A 22,332-nucleotide genomic window follows, 5' to 3' on the forward strand; every position below is an offset into this window, starting at 1 on the left:
AATTAATAATTATCATTAATTCAAGCGCGTATCACCGACACTTTCTCTCGGCAAACTGTTTTAGCACTTTTTGCCTTACACTTTTTTTGCGCGCGCGAGCAGGTCGAGCAGGTGTCGTGGCACTCTCCGAACAAGACTCCGCGCTAATAACCGAATCGATCGTATTTCACCACGTGTTTCTTCTCTCGTTCCTTTTTTTTGCAACCCATATAGAGAGAGAGAGAGAGTATGAAAAAAGCTCGGGGAGATCAGACTTGTCGATAGTCTGAGAAAGAGCTATATTTAACCGACTGGCCTGTACTTTTTCTGCCCGAAGACCGGGTCAAGTCAGTTTATATATCATTTTTTTTGGTTGCGTCTAAGTGGCTATACGTTCCGTAAAGGGAAAAAAATTCGATTTTTTCTCAAACATCGTCGCCACGAAAATTTAATCCATATTCTATTTACGATCGGCACAGACGTTGGTCGGTTAAACGCTATCGAATTACTTTTACAAAATTTCGCATTATTTCACGCGCACTTGGCGAGCTCGCACAATACATACCCACACACACACACAGACACATAGCTATTCGAACACGGGTAAATCTCATGGCTTTGCCGAGCACAGAGCGCAGAGGATAATGAGCGCGCGCCAGGGAGAGCCGCGAGAGGATTATTCATGGATGCGTTCAACCACAATGCTCGAAGATTCGCAGAAACTCCCTGACAGTTCCGCGCACAGAGCAATTAACGAATAAACTTTCGGCTGGTATATACATACACGTACATAAGCGCAGGCTCGAGACTTGGAATTAAAATGTATTTTCTAATATAATGACTACTGCACACAGAGTGCATTACTTTCATCAAAGTTAGCGGCGGCAGCAGCGGCGGCTGTGTAAGTCGCTGGATCGATTCGCAATGCAACGCCCTTAAAACTATGTTATACTTACTTATATAGATACGCGCGTGTATGTAAAACAGAGTATAACTGCCGCCGGGTCGAAATTCAGGAACGTTGACTCTTGTGATTATTATTATCATAATCATAATCATCGTTATCCGCAGCCGCGGGGTGAAATAACTTTGAGAAGGAAGGACCGACGGGTACATATAGCCATGGGCTCTCTAGCTAGCTGCTTTGGGTCAGCGTCTTCTCTCTCTCTCTCTCTCTCTCTTTCGTCGCAACCGACCGGCTCGCAAAGTCGTTCATTTTAATTAGTTCGAGCAAGATGAGTCCAAAAGCTCAAAACTGTTGCTTTGATGCCGCTGCTGCTGCTGCCCTTCGTTCCACCCAGTGCATGTATACACGAATACTCGACTACTCGCAGCAGTGGAGTAATTTTAGTGTCGACGTCCTCGTAGCTAAAGGTTGTCGTACAAAGGGTATCACGAATGCTTTGTTCAATTTTGTGTAATGCAGCCGTGTGCAGCTCTCTCGGTAAAAGGAAAGTAAAGGAAAGAAGACAAAAAAAAAATTTATCGCGGATTTCCCGTGGAAAATAACGCACAAAGATTTTTATTTCTTCCAATGCGCCGACTGCTTGTTCATCCATTATAATCGACGTGTACTGCGAGTGAAAAATAAAGAGCGAAAAATAGGGTCATTTATCTTTTAAAAGGAAAAAATCTTTTTGCGCTAATATTTTCCCGTTTAACTATATGTTTTACGCGTTCATTAATTACCAAGGCGTGTATAGGTAACTCCACTACCAGAACATTGAACGTAGTGGATCTTACTGTCAAAGATCGTTTGTAAATACGAGCACACTAGCTGATTGAAGAATCGAAGCTGTGCAAAAAAGGGAGCTTAGGTCAAGGTATCGATAACCAAGTGCACATGCACGCCAACTGCAGCTTCTGCATGCGTTACATTACGCGTCGTATCTCGCCTGCATGCACACTCTAAATGCTTTAAACGGAGGCGGCGGCGTCGCGCGAAGCCTCTCTCATTCTCTTATATGCACCTGCACACATGTGTGTATGCCTGCAGCAGCAGCAGCCACCACCGCTAAGTGCGCGCATTTAAATGCAACGTCTGTGCGGAGCACGTATTATAATAACTTTTGCTATGTGCAGCTTCACGTGAATATTGCGGCTATGCACACGTACACACACACACACTTTGTGCGCTATAAGTAGGCATGCTGGTCTATCCGTGTGTGTGTAAGTGTATATCGCTCGTTCGTGTCCGTCTCGGCGAGCGCTTATATGCATATATACTTATGCTGCACTTATAATAAGCTTTGGTTGTATCAAGGTGACTCGATAAATTACTCAAAGGAGCCGTGCATAAATATCGATGATGTGCGACGCCTCGTTATAATTCAGTCATCGAAAAGCCACACACACACTTATTGGCCGTTATAATTATTTTTCCGCGCATTGATTTTTCGATATTTTATTTCCGCGTGTATAAAATTATTGACGCGCGCCGATCGGAGAACGGCGTGTTTAATATTTTATTATATTGTACGCGATCGCGACGACAAAAACAGTGTGATCCTGATTGAGCGGTGGTGTGCCGCGGTGTCTGTCAAATTTTGCCCCGAGCAGATCTGACCTCCTTTTCGATCGCGATAGACTGAAGAGCGACTCGAATAAGAATTGAATTGATAATCGATTTGTCCCGTCCAAACAAAGACGTTTATCGGTAATCGCGTTTGACGTTATTTATACAAAAAACGTGCTTTTTGAGGTATCTTTAACATTTTTGTAAGTTGACGAATCTTGAAAAAAAATTTTTTTTGAACATCAATAATTTTCAACGAGAAACTTTGGTAGAAATATTTAACATTAATAATGGTCTTAAATTATCAACCAATGACCTTTTGAAATGTTTTAAATTACGAAATCTGTTTCAACAAAATAAAACCAGTTTTAAATATCTTTAAATATTATGATACCATTTCAAGTATTCACCACTAGATGGCGAGCCCCTTTATCTGTAAATCTGCAAGCAAAAAAGTCAAAATAATTGTATAAGTGATGGCCGGGTAAAAAAGAAAATTTTACACAGGTTACTCTCTTATTTCTGAAGTAGGAAATCAATCAAAACGTAACGCGGAAAAACTTAGTGCGTTAAAAAATAGACCTGAAGTATTGAAAAAAAACGTTAAAATTTTGGTCCTTAATTTTTAGACGTCCACAAGAAACTTTTTTGTTCAATAAAAAACAAACAATAAAATGTTAAACATTTTTACCAGGGGTATTGCAATCAATAATAATGATACGAACACGCACTGACATTCAAATGTTTCTCAACTAGACTTTATGTTTCTACAACATCTTTCTCTATTACAAATCACTTCCATGAAAAATGAAGTTGTTTGATTTTACAAGGGCAAAATAGCTATATCGCAAGAGACTTAAGTAATTTTAATGGAACTAATGAGCGGCAATTCAACCTCGTTATAAGAGAGCAGGATATTTTTCATTGCTTTTATTGCCGGAGAAGTCCGAGAAAAGTTTGGGTACTTTTTTTGAAAATCAGTAAGAAGTTTTATTCATCTTCCCTTCGCTTTTCCAAAAAATACAGCTGCAATTTTCCACGTTAATAGCTCATTTACTTGAACCTGGGTTATAGGCAATAAAATATTCATGAGCTTAGGTATAGAGTCAACCATTTCCTTTTTCCGCGCTCTCGTAATATCGCTCTACTATTTTTAATGAGAATTTCAAATGACTCGATTATTGTTTGATGTTGTTCGCGCATAGAATTTAAACACGCGCGAAATTAAAATGAAATCAATCGTGCTTGCGAAAGGTCCCAGAAAAGCGAAATTAATTGTTTATCATTATTCATGAACTTTTCATATGCGACATTATACATTGTATTTATTCAAATGTATTAAATATCAAAGAATACAACGATATTCAGTTCGAAAACAGAAAATAATGAAGTAGGTCACAATTCCTGAAATTTTAGTATGAGAATTTGCAAAATTTAGGAAAAAAATTTTAATTCATATTAGAGGCTACAAGAGTCTTAAAAAATGTACAAAAATAATGATGTTATTGCTCTTCTCAATCGAATGCATCGGTAGCAAATAGCTTTGGTAAATAAAATCGAGTCAATGAAAGTTCGAAAGCGATATTTTATAGAAGCAATGCGCGAGCAACAAAACGAGCAAGATAAGATTTACCTTGAAAAATCTAAAGGACAACTCGTACGCCAGAATGGGTTTCCCAAACTCGACTTCTGAAAATAAGAAAGAAAACTTTGCATGCAAATTTGTTATTTTTACTTTATTCATCGGGGGATTTGGTCTGGCTGTACGGGGATTTGCGTTCGAGCATTATTAGCTAAGAAAACGTTGAACGCGAAGCAAGAGAAATAAAAAAAAAAGAGCGAGTCGGGGATATCAAGGTAGCAAGGTGAAACAAAGGATACGAAACTCGCGCTTTCGGTGATTGGCGTGTAATCGATATTTCTGAAAATACTTTCGTTGCGAGAGATCTAATATGCAATGGATGAATGTTTCATCGATTGATATACGGCCATTAGGCACGCGATTTTTCCTAACGTAATAATAGCTGCGCAAGCACCCACGTCGAATTGCAGCGAGCCTATAGGCATATAACGATTATATTACACGAAATGCTATATATAAAGTCGTAATGATAAGGATATTTTATAACGTTTTGTTTTCTCTCTTTCTCTCTTGGAATAGGCTCGACCATCGAGAAATTATGCGAGTGCGCGATCGACGAGACCCTGATGGATCGGGAGGCGGTGGTGCGCGCGGCCAAGGGCCTGCTCGGGGCGGTGACGCGGGTGCTGCTGCTGGCCGACATCACGGTCGTCAAGCAGCTGCTCATGGCCAAGGACAAGGTGGCGCGCAGCCTGGGCCGCCTCGAGAGCGTGTCCAACTTCACGGAGTTCGTCAAGGCCTTCAGCCAGTTCGGCGCCGAAATGGTGGAGCTCGCGCACATGACCGGTGATCGGCAGGTAAGCGTTGTACTACACGGCTTGTTTCGATAATTTTTCAATTCTACAATCGATGAAAATTATTTCTTCTCTTTTATTTTTTTTAAGATCATAACACAAAACTCACAATTTGATGAAGATTCAATGTAAAATCAGACATTAATATTTAAGTAATCGAGACTGCATTTCATTTGAGGTACTTTAACAGGAAATCTTCGTCAAAAATAAATGTATCAGTACTGATGATTTTTTTAAAAAGTCACATAGGGTAGTCAGACCAATCAATGACCGGGTACCAGTGAATGACCATTTTGGAAAATATCATATGAAAAACAATTAAAAATATATTTGTATGGACGTTATTCAATTCTTTAGTGCAGGATGCATCTTGTTTTCTATGTTCGATCATAATTTAATAAGGAAAAATGATAATTATTGCACATCTACAAGTGGTCATTTTACTGGTCGAAAGCGGTCAATCACAGGTATAAGTACCCTACATAAAGCGAAAATAAACAAAAAGGTTTCATTTCTACAATCAAATTTCAATATTCTGATTGTAAATGAATGTTTTTAAACTGCTTTAGTTTTAGCGTTACTCGTATAAAAAATGTATGAGAAATTCAAATAAAATTAAAGACAACCTCCGCCACTAGATGGCGAGTACCTCTGTATCTGTAAATCTGCAAGTGGCAAAATCAAAATAATTGTATAAGTCAGAGATTATTTTAATGCTTTGACAATAATTGCTTCATCGTGTGGCCTATTATCTGACTCAAGTCTCACTCATGCAACAAATCCAAACAGCCATGACGAACATTTTTGCTAAGCAAACAATTTTGTCAGACCCCGATAGTTTTCTATTTCTCTTTGTGCTGTTGTCTATCATACGAAGGAAATACATATTAATTTTAATGTAAATATTTTTATCATTTCATACATTCAACGACTTGATTAATTTTCAAACAAACCACAAATTATAACATCGCGTGATAAACCGTTCGTTTCTGCTCGCGCGGGCAAAAAAGTGCACACGATCGTAATAGCGCACGTAACGTCAATCATAAGATGAATAAATTGCGCTTTATATCACGACTATATGCACTCCCCCGCCTTGTTACAGAACGATCTGAAAGACGAGAGGCGCAGGGCGCAGATGGCTGCAGCGCGCCAAGTGCTCGAGCGCAGCACGATGATGCTCCTGACGTCGAGCAAGGCCTGCTTGAGGCATCCGGATTGCCCGTCGGCCAAGGAGAACAGGGACACGGTCTTCTGCCAGATGAGGCGAGCCATGGATCTCATTCATTACGTCGTTAAGGACGGCGTGCTCGAGAGCAGCGAATCGACTTACTCTAATTCACAAGTGCGTATATATATAATACGTAGGCATTCGTTCGGTATGATTATTATATTTTCTCTCTCTCTCTTTCTCGACTTTTTTATTTCAAGCGATGGAAATAAAGCGAGAAAGAAAAAAATTAATGAACGCGAAATATATTCGTTGCATGGAAATGAGCTTTCGGAAAGCTCGTGGATTATATGTTCGGTTGATTACCGGGGGCGCCGGTTAAGGCGAAAATCTGATGAGTTTCGAGAGAACTTTTTATCATCGAGTCGAATAAAATAAGAAAATTGAAGCTCTCCTTTCCTCAAAAAAATGACATATTCACTGGGTAGCAACCGTCATCGAATACGTAATTTGATTTTGACGATTTTTTTCGCTACAATGCTCTTGTCACGTGTACGATTAGTACGTGTAAAATTCATTAATAATAACACGATTCTAGAACATGAATTTATAATGTCGTAACGTCGCGTATCGACACGCTTTGACGCATAAATCAAAGAAACGCGACACCAAAACGTACACGGCAGCGCTGAACGAAATTAATTTGGGAACAGAAACAGAGACGCGCGATTATTATTCATAACGATTATTCATTAAATTCAATTAGGAACGTCAGAGGGACAAAATAAACTGTCTCGGTGAATTATGCGATTTCGAGTGGCGAGCGCGCGCGGTACTTTATATTCCTGAAAAGAATCTCTCTTAATTGGATTATGCGTCGAGTCGAATTTTTCGACTATATACTTCCGTTGGAAAGCTGAGAAAGACCCAGTATTAAAAAACTTTATTACTCGATACGTAAGGAGCTTTTCTCGCTCTTCGAGTTCGAGGCACCGGCTTTAATCCTGTATGCTTTTTTTTCTAAAAAACGCGTCGACGTGCGCAAACAACAAAAGCACAGCGACGAATCTATCCTCGACTCATTCTCATTCTCTCTTATTTCCCCCCACAACAACAGAGTCCGCAACAGGAGGACTGGGACAGCAGCACGGTGTTCGCCTCGCTCAAGCAGTTCGAGCGGCTGGTCGAGTCGACGCGGGTGACGCTGCTGAGCGCGGGCTGCCGCGACGCCCTGACCACGGCGCTGGACGTGGTGATCGAGCGCACCCAGGACTTCACCGACAGCGCCTACACGAGCCACGAGCACCGCGAGAACATACTGCTGCTCTGCGACCGGGCCAAGCTCGAGCTCAACGCCCTGCTCAGGGTCGGCAATAGCATAGTGAGGCTGCTCTCTTTTTTTTTTATCTTTCTCTTCTCTGTAAAACTAAAATTTTATTTCGAGCTCGGGAGAGAGAAAAACAATTTCATTTGCTCTGGATATAGAGAGCGAAATGGTAGGGAAAATCGCAGAGAGGGCTTAGCTAGAGAGAGAGACGTTTGTAACTCGAATGCAAAAATGCTACTGCTGCTGCAGCAGTGGCAAGCGCCTCGAGCTCGACTTTCCAAGATGCTTTCGATGTTCCTTTCTTGAAAGCTCGAGCTTCAAATCCTCGAATATATGTGCTCGCGAGCTCGCAGTATATGCATAAAATAAATGTTCAAACTTTTCATCTCTCTCCCTCTCTCTCGACCCGATGAAAAAGTTTTTTTGGATCTTCTCTGCAGAATTTCGACACGTCGAGCAGCGCGTCGCCCAACACGGAACTGGACCAGGCGATACTGGGCGTGCTGCGGGCCACCCGCGATCTGCGCCAGCAGCTCTGCCAGACGACCATGGAGCAGGCCGGCGATCTCGGCCAGGTCACCAAGGCCGGCCAGGAGCTCGCCCTGACGATTCGCAACGTCGCCCTCGCGACGGACATCGAGAGGCTGCAGGAGAGCAGCGATCGGTTTCACGAGTACTTGGAGCACATACTCGAGGTAAGTCGACGATGTAATTTGCACCACGCGTAACTCGACAAAAACGAATGGAAATTCGATAAGAGAGGCACTTTTGCCCAACTATATAACCCGATCAATGACGTTATCATCGATTACATACAGGTTTGCAAACTTCTGCGACACGTCGCTTTATCGGAATCGCTTCAAGTTTCGGCCAAGTTTACGGAAATTAATTTGAGAATATATGGACCACAAGTAGTGACGGCGGCGCACACGTTATCGAGGCATCCGACCAGCAAAATCGCCATGGAAAACTTGGAAGGTCAGTTCATATATATATTCGAATATGTAGGCCGATTTTGACGTGAAAACGATCCATTAATAGTTACTTCTTAGTTAGTGCTTGCGGCTGGAGGACTAATAATTCAAATTGAAACTCGTTTTTCTTTTGCAGTATTCGCGGACATGTGGCAGTGGTTGATGTCGGACGTGACGACGGTAGCTAAAGACGTTTTAGAATTATGTCAAAATCGACCAGAAAAACAAGTCTACATGTCTCTTCCAAGACCAGGAGTAAGATTTTAACACTTTTATTCCAATCGTTCGGAATTGGCTTTGTTGCTCTAACGGAACGATATTTTTTGTCGTCGCAGAAACACGGCACGACGAGCAAGCCGCTGAAGCCCGTGAGGCTCGACAGCGAGGAGCAAGCGAAAATCGCGAAATCCGGCCTCGAGATGAAGCGCATTACAACGGAGATGGACGCCGAGACGGAGAAGTGGCAGGGCAACGGCACCCAGCCCGAGCACGAGAACAACGACATCGTGAAGCGCGCCAAGAACATGTCCTCGATGGCCTTCTCCATGTATCAGTTCACGCGGGGCGAGGGCGCCCTCAAGACCACCCAAGACTTATTCACCCAGGCCGAGTACTTCGCCGAGGAAGCCAACAGATTGTACAAAGTTGTGAGACAATTCAGCTATCAGGTAAGTCGGACCGGATCGCCACAATTCGTATAAACTTTTTCTTTACATTTAAAACCTGGAAATGTTCTGAATCATCTTACCAACTGTTACTATCTATACTGCCATCTTGTTTTCTATAACAATTCTATTATATTGGAAACTTAAATCCAATTATTCGTCCTGTTAAATATACCTTAAATATATACATACCTTACATACCTTATAACTGTTGGAACTATTTACGTTAAAAGTTTTTGTTTTATTCATTATTTTTAACTGCTCATTAATTTGTAACATTTTGCGCACAAGCTACATCCAACACTATCGATACCGTTGAGGCGATTGAACGAACCTATTCAAGTACGAGTATTCTCAAGAGAAATATTTAAAAAAGCTTTTCCGCAGCAATAACTCTATGTTTAAAAGCCAAAAAATGAAACAAATGACAAATGTATCGCAAGTCTAAACTCAAATACTCTGGAATGGCAACTTTTGTTTCTTAGTCGTTGGATACTAGTATCGCTTAGTTACTGACTCAAAAAGTTGCTTTTCTTCGCGGGTTTTTCAATCGCCTCGTTCTACTCTATTCTCTGATATTTTCTTTATCTTTGTATATCGACTTTCTTGTTTATTTTTCCTTCCCTCTCTTACTCAATATTACACGCTGAATATACTATTTTATATATTGACACCTTAAGGGCACCATAATAGACATAATATCAATATTTTTTTCAATGAACAATGTACACTGTGTAAAATAAGAAAACACTATATAAATTGTAACGAATCACAAAGCTGCTGTTCAATCGATTCTAAAGCGAACTTTTGGATGAAGCTCATGCGCAAATAACTTAGCATTTAGACACAGTTGAGATATTAACATGTTTGCTGCCCTTACTTACTTAAAAGCCATCCTAGTTAGGAGAACTTAAACATTAAAAAAAAAATAGTTTATTATCCAAAACTATTAAATTATATCACAAAACACTCCGATCTGCGATCGAGTGCTAACCTGTAAATTATTCTGTATTATAACGCCCTTTCGATTGACCCTCGCTCTTGAATGCCTCCATCCAGGTAACTTTATCTATCTTTACTTTAGACCCATTTATTGTATTACAATTTTTATCTTTAACATTTCATTTTGCCTGATCGATAACAGTCATAAATATGCTCATCGAACGTCTAGTAACTATTCTTTAGCATTACAAAAAAAATAGGTCTATTATGTGTAAATAACTGTATTTAGTTGCAACTAATTATGTGTTTACAATTTCATGCCTATGACGACAGCAGGTTGTCATTTTATTTAGGACTAAAACGATAGAAAATTTTTTCTTGAAATTTTTGAGTTTATGCAAAAGGTGAAGCTCAAATGCTCAAAAATTATTGTGTTACAGCGAATATTGCCAATGAACGTTGAGCATTGCCTTGTTGATCTTATATGTTTGTAAATTATTTCGACGGCTCAACTTATTTGTGTGTGTGCATCATAAGTATTGGAGTTTTATCATTAAATTAAAAAAAAAAAAACTTATTCTGTGTACGATAGTAAGATGTGTTTTAGATTGCTACAGGAATGCTTCCGTCTGTGGACGACGTCTATGTGCATTGTGGTTCCCCTCCTTCTGATAACAGTGGGACTTCACTAAATTATATATAAAAATACGTCCCCAAGTTTTTGCCAGTTTCCTAAAGTACTCGAAAGTCTTGCCATTAATTTTTTTTTCAATTCGAAACATGCATTGGTTTCATATTTAAAAGCACAAGGTACTTTTATATCGTTACGATTTTAGACTGCTCACCGGCAGTTATATTAGCTTGTTACGAGTTTCAAAAATATTTTCGCGAAGCTGGCAAAAACAGCAAGGTCTGTACTGTTTCACTTTCACTCGCATTTTCACTTTCAATTGTTATTCTATCTATCGTAACTTTTATATATATACGTATAATGATTTTTCGTTGATAATATACATTTGAAATGAAAAGCATCATGTCAAATTAGGACTATAAATATCTAGATATCAAATATTTATAAATACATATTATGTATAATATTTAAATTTTATTATTCACAAGAGTATCGCAAGTATTATCGATATTGATTGTAATCTGGCCTCTTGTGGGATGATATATTTACATTTGTACAAGCTCAAAATTATCGATAATACTTAAAAATACTCTCTTAGTTTATTACACTACTGTAAATTTGCGATCGCAAAGCTTAGATGATCATGATTTGGCATCTTATAAATAGAATTATGATAAATATAAAAGCATACAATGCAAATAAATTCAAAGCAAAAGCAATCGCGATAATACTGTATAAATTCGCTAAACAAATGCATCGATCGAACGTGATATCTTCAAAAATTTATAAAACCTCAACCCAATACTAACTTTCTTCTTTGATTCACGTAATTTGATGCATTCGTTAAGCGTGCTAATCCATTTCAATGATAATTTATCAAATTTTCTCGTGTGTGTCATGGGCGCAGGTACCGGGTGGGCCACACAAAAAGGAACTACTGGAGAATCTCGACCGCGTCCCGACCTACGTGCAGCAGCTGCAGTTCACCGTGAAAAATCCCACGGTCGGCAAGGCAGCGACTTTCGTCAAGGTCGACAACGTCATACAAGAGACGAAAAATCTGATGAACGTCATATCGAAGGTCGTCACCACCTGTTTCGTCTGCGCCACAAAGGTAAATTCGGTCTCGATCTCGTGTTCTGTCTTGATTACCGTTTTTTTTTTGGAAAAACATTTTTTTGGCATTTTTCATTTCTATTGCTACTGGACGCAATAAGCTATGATAGAATAGATTTTTTAGATACCGAAAGGTCCATATGGTCACGAAAGATGGCAGAATGAAAAATGACATTTTTCGTGACAGTATTTTTTAAGCTACTGTTAAATTAGTTTTACAGTATTGATCGAAAGAAAAAAAAAAGAAAAAAAAATTTGCACCACACAACTTTGTTTTTGATTTACATTTGCCATTCATATGCGCCAGCACGACGTCAGCATGCCCCTGTACGTGGAGCACTCGCAGCCGCCAGCCGTACCCGGCCAGGGCGAAGAAGACTGTCTGTATCCCATTAGTCCTCAGATGTTACCCCACGCCAAGCCCTACGTCCAGCCGTATCCCCTAACACTCGCACAGCTTTACACCATCACTAAGGCCGAGCTGCCCAATCCTCTGCCTCTGCTGCAAGAGATCCTGGCGCAGATCACCAACGACCAATCCCTCTTTCATCGATTGCAACAGACCGCCGCTGCACCACCGGCCCCCGTTCATTACCATTGCAATCATTACCATTTGTCCGAGGAGAATCCCGCCGCGCTAACCATTCCAGCTTTGAGAGAGAGCACCTCGCGCAAGCAGGAGCTGCAGCGGCGGGCGCGGCAGCAGCTTCTACGTCGACAGATGATGCACGGCAGCAGCAGCTTCAGCCTGCCGAGATGACGATTGCCCACGACTCTGTGTTCATTTACTTTAGCCATTGTTCTTTATACACACACAGCGCGCTTTAATCACTTCTCTTTCTGCTTCTACTACGTCAACTACTACTTCTTCTTCTTCTGCTACTACTACTACTACTACTACTTCTAAACTTCTGACTTTGAATCTTTTCGCAAGAGGTTCGCTTTTTCTTTTTCACTATCTAAGCCTTATTGTGCTTGTAACTACTTAGCTGCTTGTAAGATTTTTATCGATTTCAGAACTCCATTTAACATTCCCTGTATTTCCCTCTCTTTGGGTTGCCGTTTTGACAGTCGCGGGAACTATTTTTGGAGAAATCTTAAACGGTCAAAGGTAGATAAAAAGTAGATAGATTCGATGGAAATTTTTTGTGTTTTGGATTTCGTTTGTGTGTATTATAAATTATTACTGCGTGGACGATTTTTGTAAGAACGATTTTAACGATTAATTTTACAACATAATGTTTGGTTTTTCAGTATCAGCCATTGTCGATAATTGATAATTGAGGTTTGCTTTAGATATTTTATGAAAATATTTTGAATCGTAATATCGGTGCGAAGAAGAATACGAATTTTTTTTCAGTGATATTTACTTTTAGAAAATAATTACAACACGATGATTATTTTATTTTTGAAGATTTTTCGGAATACTTGAAAAAAGTGAATATCAAGGTAGCTTTTTTTTTTAAACTAAATCATTTTCAAAGGAAAAAATAATAATAAAAAGATTGCCACAAATCCTCCTGAAAAATGAAGCTTCCAACCGCACGACATATGGCCAAGCGAACGTTTTGGGACTGCAGAAGACAGAGCTGCTGTAGAAAATTTTATGAAATATGAAATTTTTCATGCTTCTTCACGTATTTTTTTTAAATCAATTTAATTGAATCATAATTTTTTACGTTAATAAAATGATTTTAAAATTTAATTTTTACATATTTTTCGGCACATACAGAAATATATATGCTTATACTAATAGCAAAGTATACCAATGTTTACTATATGCGGTATAAATAACAACAATTTCTCAACCAGTTGAAATATTTTAGCGACAATATTATTCGATATATATATAGTAAGCAGCTCACCTACCCAGCGCTAGAGCTATTATTTATTATCAAAACCGTATTTATAACACAATGAGAATAAAAAATTTGGCTAGCACATATAACTCGAGCTCATTCACGATCTCGATATGGTCTCCAAAAAAGGATATCGATAATTAAAGACGGAATCCCTTCCGCTCTCTTCTTCTTCTTTTTACAGTACAATCTGGATTTCCGAGGTCTGTCGGCGCGCGGGGCCGGCGGTTCGCCGTACCGGGGCGGAGACGGCTCGGGGGCTGACGGCGACGGAAGCGGTGCGGGCGGCGACGGCAGCAAGGTGGGCTCCGCTCCCGGCAGCGATCCGTCTGTCTGACAGTTCGGGATGGCCCGACGGGCCAAGGGGGACGCTCGCCGCACGCGGGTTTCCTTTCTGCTTTTCTAGGCTGCTCGCGTTTCCTGCTCCACGTTGCTTGATAATAATAACGACGTCGCACGCACCGACACCGGCTCGTCGCGAGATCAACACGCAAAAGCACACACTCGTTATTATTATATACACGTTTGTTGGCCTATCTTATTTATCGAGGCCTGTGTCTCCACCGCCGTGTGCGAGACACAATGCCAAAGTAATGGAGGCCGATATCGTTTATATTTGCTCGAAGCAAACGTTGTGTGTTGCTGCTACTCGCTGTTTCTCTGCGGCAACCGCGCGCGTTGATTTAATGCATTTGGCAAATGTATAGCGGCATATCGTGGAGCATGAAACGGTGCCTTCTGGAAGGTCACTCGATTGCGGCATCAGGGCGGTCAAGGGAGTACTTTGTGGCAAGGTCGAATTTTGTCGCAAGAATCTCGAAATTAGTTGACTTGCGATTTATGAATTATAATAGCTGCGGATTTGAAACAGGGAAGCGACATCGAACGCTGACGATTTTGCCATTCGCATAATAATGATTCTGTCACAAAGAGATGCTTATATAGCGAGTTCCAATAAAGTGAATGGCGATGTACCACGTTTCAGGTTCGATATCGTTATCTTTCCCCGAAACAATTGTAAATACAGTAAGCGTCTCAGGGAAAAGAGAACACTCTCGTATATAGTTACTACATAATGCTAAGATCACTGTGTACCGTTGAAACACGATTCATTTGCTGACGATTTTCTGCGACTCGCAGTTTTTTCATATAAGTAATTAAAAAAAATAAAAAACCGATTTTTTAAGTGATTCGACTGATTACGCGAAAGCCTCGATACACCGAGTTTTCGTGGTGATGCTCTATAGTTAAAAAAATTCGTCCGAAACTTGATAAATGAATTTGATAGAACAATGAAAATTGCAGCTCAACACTACCATAAACGAAACGTTTGAAATTATAACGGTATAAAGTTGCTTTATTATTAAGCTAACGTCGCTACGAGAGGGACTAGAATTCAGGGAAAATCGTCGACAAATTGATCAGTAACCAAACAAACAAAAAAATCGAGCTTCTATCGTGCAACCTACTCTTTCATTTGTATGATGAAACCATTGATTACTATTGATCGAAAGGAACGTCCACAAATGTTTTATAAATATTAATGTATAAACTCCACGTTATAGAATAATTTTTATGACAAATATTGTAAATAATAGATATATATAATGTACAATTTAAGTATTATACATGGTAAATCAAAACAATATGTAAAATAAAAAAACACAAAACAGTGAACTGAATAAACTTTTACGAATTAAGGGGCGATGAGATGAAAGTGAGCGGTGTAAAAATCCAACATTTGAAGAAATTATTAAATTTAGTCGTATTCGAACAACTTTACAGAACTGAAGTAAAATAATTTATTTAATTAACTTGCTATTACATGCGGAAAGTTTTTAATGACAAAAAATTGATTTATTTGTATCATACTAAAATTTATTTCTATAAGAACAAAAATTATTTGGTTCTCACATCATAAAATAAGTCATTTTTGTGTTGGCTTCATATTAATTGTTAAATTATAATAAATATATGGAAATTTGGATGAGAATTAGTTTAATTGAAACACAATTGTCAAAGAAACAAAACTATTTTCACAAAAATAGTTGCAAAAGCTGAAGTAAAAATAAGAATTTTTAATAATTTTATAGTAATCTTATTTTTTTGATTGTATTGAAGTTATTTAGATAATCTCGAGCTGTTTAAAAAATGTTTCATTTATCACTGTTGAAAATTTTTATTTTTATTCTGGCGTTGACATAGTTTTCATGATTGTAAGAAAAATTAATTGTTATACACCATGCGTTTAATAAGAATCAGAATATATACATTGTTACATCCGGTTGTACAAATTTCCTAGAAAGTTCCTAGGTAATTATTAAATAATTTAGCGAACTGATCTCATTTTTATTAACTACGTCACTAGCGAGATTAGATATTGTTCTAAATAATTATATTAGTATATATAAAAATGTGCTTATCACTGAAAATTCAATTTTTTGAATTTAAAAATATATTTGCTTTTTACACAGATTACATGATACATTCAAATCACAAGTTTTTTAAAATATAATATTCAAATTATAGAAACTAGGGTTAATATTTGAAATAATTTGATAGCAAACGCTGACAAAAATTTTATATTTCAATCTAAAAAAAGAAAGAATTTCGCTTGCTTAAAAAAGCTCAACGTACAATTGATATGTGTGTAATTGCTTTTCAATAAATGTCTTAAATTATTAATTCAAACGAGAAAGTTTATGCTCATCAACATGGTGCTCTAAACAGAATACTTATTTCTTGCGCGAATAATTTTTAGCAATTTTTTTTCATTTGGTTGTAAGAAACTGTTAGACCCAAAACACGCTTGTGAAGTGAATGAAAAAAATTTCGTCATGAATTTTCACTATAAATACGGTATAGTTACAGCTTTTGTTTGAAAATAAAATAAAAATTACTGACAGATACAATAATAAATCGGTATTTTCTAAATGTCATAGTTGTAATGATTGTAAATTAACACGTTATTGCTCGACATACATTTTTACGTAGAATTAAAAAGTATAAGCTATTCAAATGCGACGCATAATTAATTTATTATATTTAATCGATAATAACTATTTTCTCGCGAGTTTTCTACGACGATATGTAATTAAAAATATTCTTGATATGATCCTGTACCGTGATAAAGTTTTTGCTGGACATATCTGTTAAATGAGATCTTTGATTGTTCCATTATGTGAAAATTGGGTATTTAGTGATAATATTTGTAAAGTTCCACAATTTTTTCTTACTGTAACAATAAATTCTTCAATCATTAAATTTCGAATGATCTTAGCATTGATAAATTATCGATTGATTGTATCATATAGAACAAAGACAGTGGAAAAATTAGTAAACTATGTTGAAAACAGAGCTATATTACCGATAAAAAATCGTTTTAAACGATTTTGTGCCTATAGTTATGTAGTTGAATAAAAATTTCTTTACTGAAGTATACATAAGTCAAAAGTATTTAAGAATCTTGTTTTGTATTTAATTCAAAAATGGTAGTCGCATTTTTGATAGAATTGAACATTTTTCAAATGACAATTTTAATAGAGCTTATAAACTTTTGAAAGTACTAAGTTTGTTTCAAAAAAATACGTAAAATATTGTTCAAATTTATATACATAGAATCAAAATAAAATGTTAATCGACACCTTTAATATGAAGCTGTTCCAAATATAGAACCAATGACAATCGTATTTGTTTTATAAGAGTTAAAAATTGCAAGTGAAAGGCGTTATCTGACAGGGAAAAATCTAATCCGATTTTGAATTGAAATATTGTTCGACATCATGCCTTCAAATATTTGGACGATAGATTCATTTATGAATGATTTTCTTCATTTTAAATAATTTCATTCGTGCAAAAAATATCTTTTTCGTTTGCAGACGTAAAAGTAGCATAATCTAGGAGTTGCTTTTCAAAACACAAAAAAAAATAAACGCCTCAATACCAAATGAAATACATTTAATGGATTTTAGCTTGCATCATAACTCATTAAACGCACATCGATACCGTTAATATAAGCTTTAAAAATTGCAATCTTCCCTAAACTGCGAGTCTGATTGAATTTTTCAGTTAGTTTTTTTTTTCAAATTTGAATGATTTTTATTAGCTACATTATAAAATTACTATCACACTGAAACAAATATTTGCTTCATAAAATTTTTACACGTTGCTATGATATAATGATTGTTGTTTGAATTACAAAATACCAATATTTGAATTGTAAATTGTAAGGAAAGATTGTACTGATTGAATTACATATACGAGATTAAGGCATTGTAAATACCTAAATTGTTTAAATACAAGACAAATCGACTGATGCTTTACCAATAATTACATAAATGAATGAATGTATATAATAAATGTGTATAAATATTGAAATAAATAAGAAAAGAAATTATATATGAATAAATGCTTATGTAAACTAAGTAAGAAGCAAGGATGATACACAATTCCAAGTTAGATAAATGTGATGGAAAAATTATAGAAAAGCGTAGAAAAATTTATGATGGTTCTAAGAATATATTTTGGAAACAGTTAATGTATGTGAAAAGAATAGATGTTTTCCATTGACATAGATCGTTCTCCTTTGTATGAGTGCTTTATATAAATCAACAACTATTCTCCATCATTATTATAAAGTATGAGCATTGGTGAGTGTTCATTTCACTCGAATAAAAATTTGAGCCAGCCAATCGCTTTGTTCTTTCGTTCATCTTCATCTATTGAATGTTTTCGATCTCAACAAAAAGATCTCATGCAAAATACAGGAGTAAAAAAAAGATTTCCAACTGTCTTTTTATGAAAATTTCTCTGTTGTAATATGGAAAATGTGTCTGTTTAAAAAAATTGTATTAGATGGAAACAATTAATATTGTAAATGAAACTATAGTCTTCCTGTCAACGCTTGGAGTAATGTTTCTCGAGCTCATAACATCTTCTCTTCTTTGACACATCAAAGAAATCTCGGAGTCATGCTAAACAAAACAAATACCTACACAAAACAGAATACATGGATAATAAAATCGAACCTTTATGTGTAAAATTGTAATCGTGACATAGTTTACTAAGATTTTGCTGGCAAAAAATAAAAGATAAATCGTACTTAATTAAGAGAATGTTTCGATGTATAACAATGTAAATGATGGATCTATTGGTTTTTTTTGAGTGTGATGGAATTCGAAAGAAAGATATAACGAATACCTATCGTAAATAAATTTCATACTTCGTATTCTAGCATTATTTCATCATGTAAGAAAAATACCGTACTTATAAAGAGAGAAAAGAGCTGATAATAAATATTATTATAACTTAAAAAAAATAAGATTCCAGTGGTATTTGTCTACATTTTTTAAAATCAATATCCTGTCAGTTCTCCTTATAATATTTATTTTAATGTCAAGACATGATTCCCTAAAATATTCTATAATGTAACGAAACATTTTGAAAATTTTTTTTGAAAGGGCTTTAGAGTTCAAAAGAAAAGAAGGCAAACTACACAGAAAGTTTTTATCCGCTTTACTCATCCAAAACTAGTACTACATCGACTTCTTATGAATATTTTAAACTACACTACTGTACCAAATATTTTCGACAGTTAAGTAGAGCTTTATATTCATTATTCAATCGAGTCGCTAGTCTGAAAAAAGTAGTACAAAAAAGCGCGCGTATGGACTGATGTGGCTCATTAGCAGGGTAGTATGTCTATGAATTTCACGCGACATGGATGTAGGCTTGCAACTTCCTTGGGGCGTTGACCAGTCCTGTGAGATCGAGTAGTGGTAACGCACCCCCGCAATAACGATCCAGACAACGTCCTGTAAATCAATATGAATAATTCAATATGATCGATTTAACATTTTTCGGGCAAAATACAGTGAAAAAAAAATTATAGAGTTTAAATTATTTAATTGTCAGATAGATAATTATCAATTGTAGAAAAATTGACTCTAGAGCAGCAGTAGGCAATACGTTCGGTTATCATCGTGTGGCCGCGCGACAAGTTTATATTAAGAAACCTACAGAGGGTAAGCTCGGCTGAACTCTATGACGTCATGCGCACCAAAAGGGGTCGAGCTATCGCGCACCCATACACATAGCAGTAGGCAGCGACGATTCATATTCACTGGTGTGATTTTTAGCAGTTGTTTTCAATCATATTTTGAGGCATTGACCAGCTCTCGCCAACTCGTAGGACAAGTGTAACAATTTCGGGAGGGCATAAGTGCAAGATAGTAAATTACCCGACTCGAATTCGCATCGTAATTAATACATTGATCGAGGCTCGCTAAATACACGAGAAAAAATTCATGAGCGACCTCGAATTGATTATCGAGCACGGTGGAATTAGAACGAGAAGTGAGTGTCAAGAATAGATCTAAGTGACGGACGTATCAACAATGCTGTGATTAAAGGCAAAAATTTCGTTGCTCGTTGATTCTGTGGCTCTGGTGATCTCACGAACTTTTTGAGCATTTTCTAGAATTCGATCTCGGTAATTGGCAACGAAATAGTGCAACGTTAAATAATAATTAATTGAAAGTGAGTAACGATTGCCAACATTTTTTAAAGATTCAAGAAAAATAAATCGAAGCGATATGGCAGCTGTCGAACAAAGTCTCACTCTCGAAAGAGGTAAATATCTGAATTATCGCGTACTAGTTTTATTTATAATGATTGAAAATTGTTTTTTAGATATCAAGCGATCGATCGAGTTGCTCGAAAAAATACAGAAAAGTTAGTACAACCATTTACGTTTTTTTTGTTGTTGTTGTTTCAAATCTTACGCAGTGTTTAATAATTGAAATCAACTCATTTTAAAGGTGGCGAGGTTCCAGTAACAAAATTAGCTGCTCTGCAAAAAGTTCTGCAAAGTGACTTTCTCAGTGCTATTCGAGAAGTCTACGAGCATATATATGACACAGTCGATGTGCAAGTACGTTTTTATATTTTTACATACATTCGAATTAGATTATAAAATTATTTCTAAAAATGTAAAGGTAAAAATTGTTGAAAATTTAAACAATCAAACCATTAAATTGATTGAAGTAAATTGTATCAGTACTGAGTCATCGAGACTTTGAATGACTGAGATATATTTATATATTTCTGAGTTTCCAAACGGAAACCATCGACTTTTGGCTAAAATAGATTATTCTTTTTACGTGAGAATCTACATCTATTTTCGGCCTTATAAGTGATATGCCAACTTGATTCTGTTCATTAAGTAGTTTTAACAATCGATTTCAAGATTCCAAATCTATGATTGCCAATTTTCACCTCTTTACGGTAGAGTCAATAAATATTCATCATTATGTCAATAAATATCTATTTATTAGATTTCAAATCGTTAGTTTGCAATAACGGTTGATTTAAAATTTTCTGTAATGAATGGAGGTGGACTCTCAAGGTTCGCAAGATCTGCGAGCCTCTGCAACGGCCAAAGCAACAGTTGCAGCATTCGCAGCCAGCGAAGGCCACGCACACCCTCGCGTGGTCGAGCTGCCGAAGACGGAAGAGGGTCTGGGCTTCAATGTGATGGGAGGTTGCGAGCAAAACTCGCCGATTTACATTTCTCGCATCATACCCGGTGGAGTCGCCGACAGACACGGCGGTCTCAAACGAGGCGATCAATTACTATCGGTCAACGGAATGGTACGTGATCGTGTTTTGTTTTTGTTCTTTTTCTTTTTCAACTCTAAATCTTTGACTTTTTGCAGTGCGTCGAAGGGGAAAGTCACGAGAAAGCCGTGGAACTGTTGAAGCAGGCGCAAAGTTGCGTGAAACTCGTCGTCCGTTACACTCCAAAAGTTTTAGAAGAAATGGAAATGAGATTTGACAAGCAGAGAACCACGCGTAGACGCTCGCACGTTCAGTAAGATTATAACAAGGTCAACTCGTAAGATATCCAATTAATGTGATCTATTAAATAATACTAGACTAAAATCTATTTACTATCTGTCGCGGTGATTAACAAAATGATCACTTAAAATTTTGTTATCGATATTTTTACTCCCTTAAAAATTATGTTTGTGTTATTTGTGTATGATTAATGAAGCCATTTAGATAAATAAACGAAATAAAAGTCGACGTTCAAAAATACAAGATTTCTATTTTTTTCAAAATAGCCATTCACTTATAAAACAATGTTAACTTACCCGAATACTTTGTAAGTAAAAAAATCTTTTTTTTTTATCAATAAAGTTGGATTACACCGCAGTCTTGATTAGTTTAATTGAAACGATTAAATGATTCAAGAATAGAAATGAGGACAAATCAAGTAGATCTACTTGAAAATAACTAATTACAATTCAATTTAAATGTATGGTAACGGTAATTATACGATAAACAAAAAGTACAAGTTTGTCTAGTTTTCTCAAGCGTATTGCTATTGTACCATCGGTAGATGCCACAGCGCTTCATTCATATTTTATCAACCCTCCGTGCGATGTCACTACTAGAGTCATAAAAGTTTTATCAACTCGTTATACGGCTATGCCACATTATACTCCGTATAAGTCGATAAATAACTTTTTACATTTATTATTACAGTATTAAGTTTGAAGCACATTGTATTTTTATTTTTGAAAATATTGAACTATTACTTTCAAAGTACTTTATTACTTTAAGATCACCCGATTCATAGCGTTCGGAAAATATGCTCATACACTATGTCTGATGTTTTTGAAAGTATACTTTTTTAAACATTCGAAACTCAATAA

At 36.8% G+C, this 22,332-nt stretch overlaps 2 protein-coding genes across 3 annotated transcripts in view; both read left to right on the forward strand.

The window, feature by feature from the left end:
* LOC106652908 (alpha-catulin) overlaps nucleotides 1-18,901 on the forward strand; it is a 93,471-nt gene extending 74,570 nt beyond the window's left edge. For both annotated transcript variants that reach the window (XM_014372075.2, XM_014372076.2), the window contains exons 3-11: nucleotides 4,656-4,933; nucleotides 6,036-6,275; nucleotides 7,219-7,482; nucleotides 7,869-8,123; nucleotides 8,247-8,406; nucleotides 8,539-8,657; nucleotides 8,738-9,070; nucleotides 11,548-11,754; nucleotides 13,800-18,901. In XM_014372075.2, the coding sequence (XP_014227561.1) occupies nucleotides 4,656-4,933; nucleotides 6,036-6,275; nucleotides 7,219-7,482; nucleotides 7,869-8,123; nucleotides 8,247-8,406; nucleotides 8,539-8,657; nucleotides 8,738-9,070; nucleotides 11,548-11,754; nucleotides 13,800-13,952 (2,009 nt within the window). In that variant the 3' untranslated portion in view covers nucleotides 13,953-18,901. The remainder of the gene's footprint in view (nucleotides 1-4,655; nucleotides 4,934-6,035; nucleotides 6,276-7,218; nucleotides 7,483-7,868; nucleotides 8,124-8,246; nucleotides 8,407-8,538; nucleotides 8,658-8,737; nucleotides 9,071-11,547; nucleotides 11,755-13,799) is intronic.
* Nucleotides 18,902-19,726: 825 nt separating this feature from the next.
* LOC106652877 (protein lin-7 homolog C-like) lies at nucleotides 19,727-21,712 on the forward strand. The gene is made up of 5 exons (XM_014372036.2): nucleotides 19,727-20,245; nucleotides 20,306-20,347; nucleotides 20,434-20,546; nucleotides 21,008-21,265; nucleotides 21,331-21,712. Exons 1-5 carry the CDS (start codon nucleotides 20,209-20,211, stop codon nucleotides 21,487-21,489), a joined length of 609 nt encoding a protein of 202 aa, XP_014227522.1. The 5' UTR covers nucleotides 19,727-20,208; the 3' UTR covers nucleotides 21,490-21,712.
* Nucleotides 21,713-22,332: the final 620 nt, after the last annotated feature.

This window comes from Trichogramma pretiosum, unplaced genomic scaffold, assembly GCF_000599845.2.
Source record: "Trichogramma pretiosum strain Unisexual culture from Peru unplaced genomic scaffold, Tpre_2.0 scaffold58, whole genome shotgun sequence".
In the NCBI taxonomy this organism is placed as follows: domain Eukaryota; kingdom Metazoa; phylum Arthropoda; class Insecta; order Hymenoptera; family Trichogrammatidae; genus Trichogramma; species Trichogramma pretiosum.

Coding starts and splice junctions, on each gene's coding strand:
- LOC106652877 (XM_014372036.2), top strand. CDS start 20,209: ATGGCAGCTGTCGAACAAAGTCTCACTCTCGAAAGAG. Junction 20,246..20,305: donor AAGTCTCACTCTCGAAAGAG/GTAAATATCTGA, acceptor ATTGTTTTTTAG/ATATCAAGCGATCGATCGAG. Junction 21,266..21,330: donor TACTATCGGTCAACGGAATG/GTACGTGATCGT, acceptor GACTTTTTGCAG/TGCGTCGAAGGGGAAAGTCA.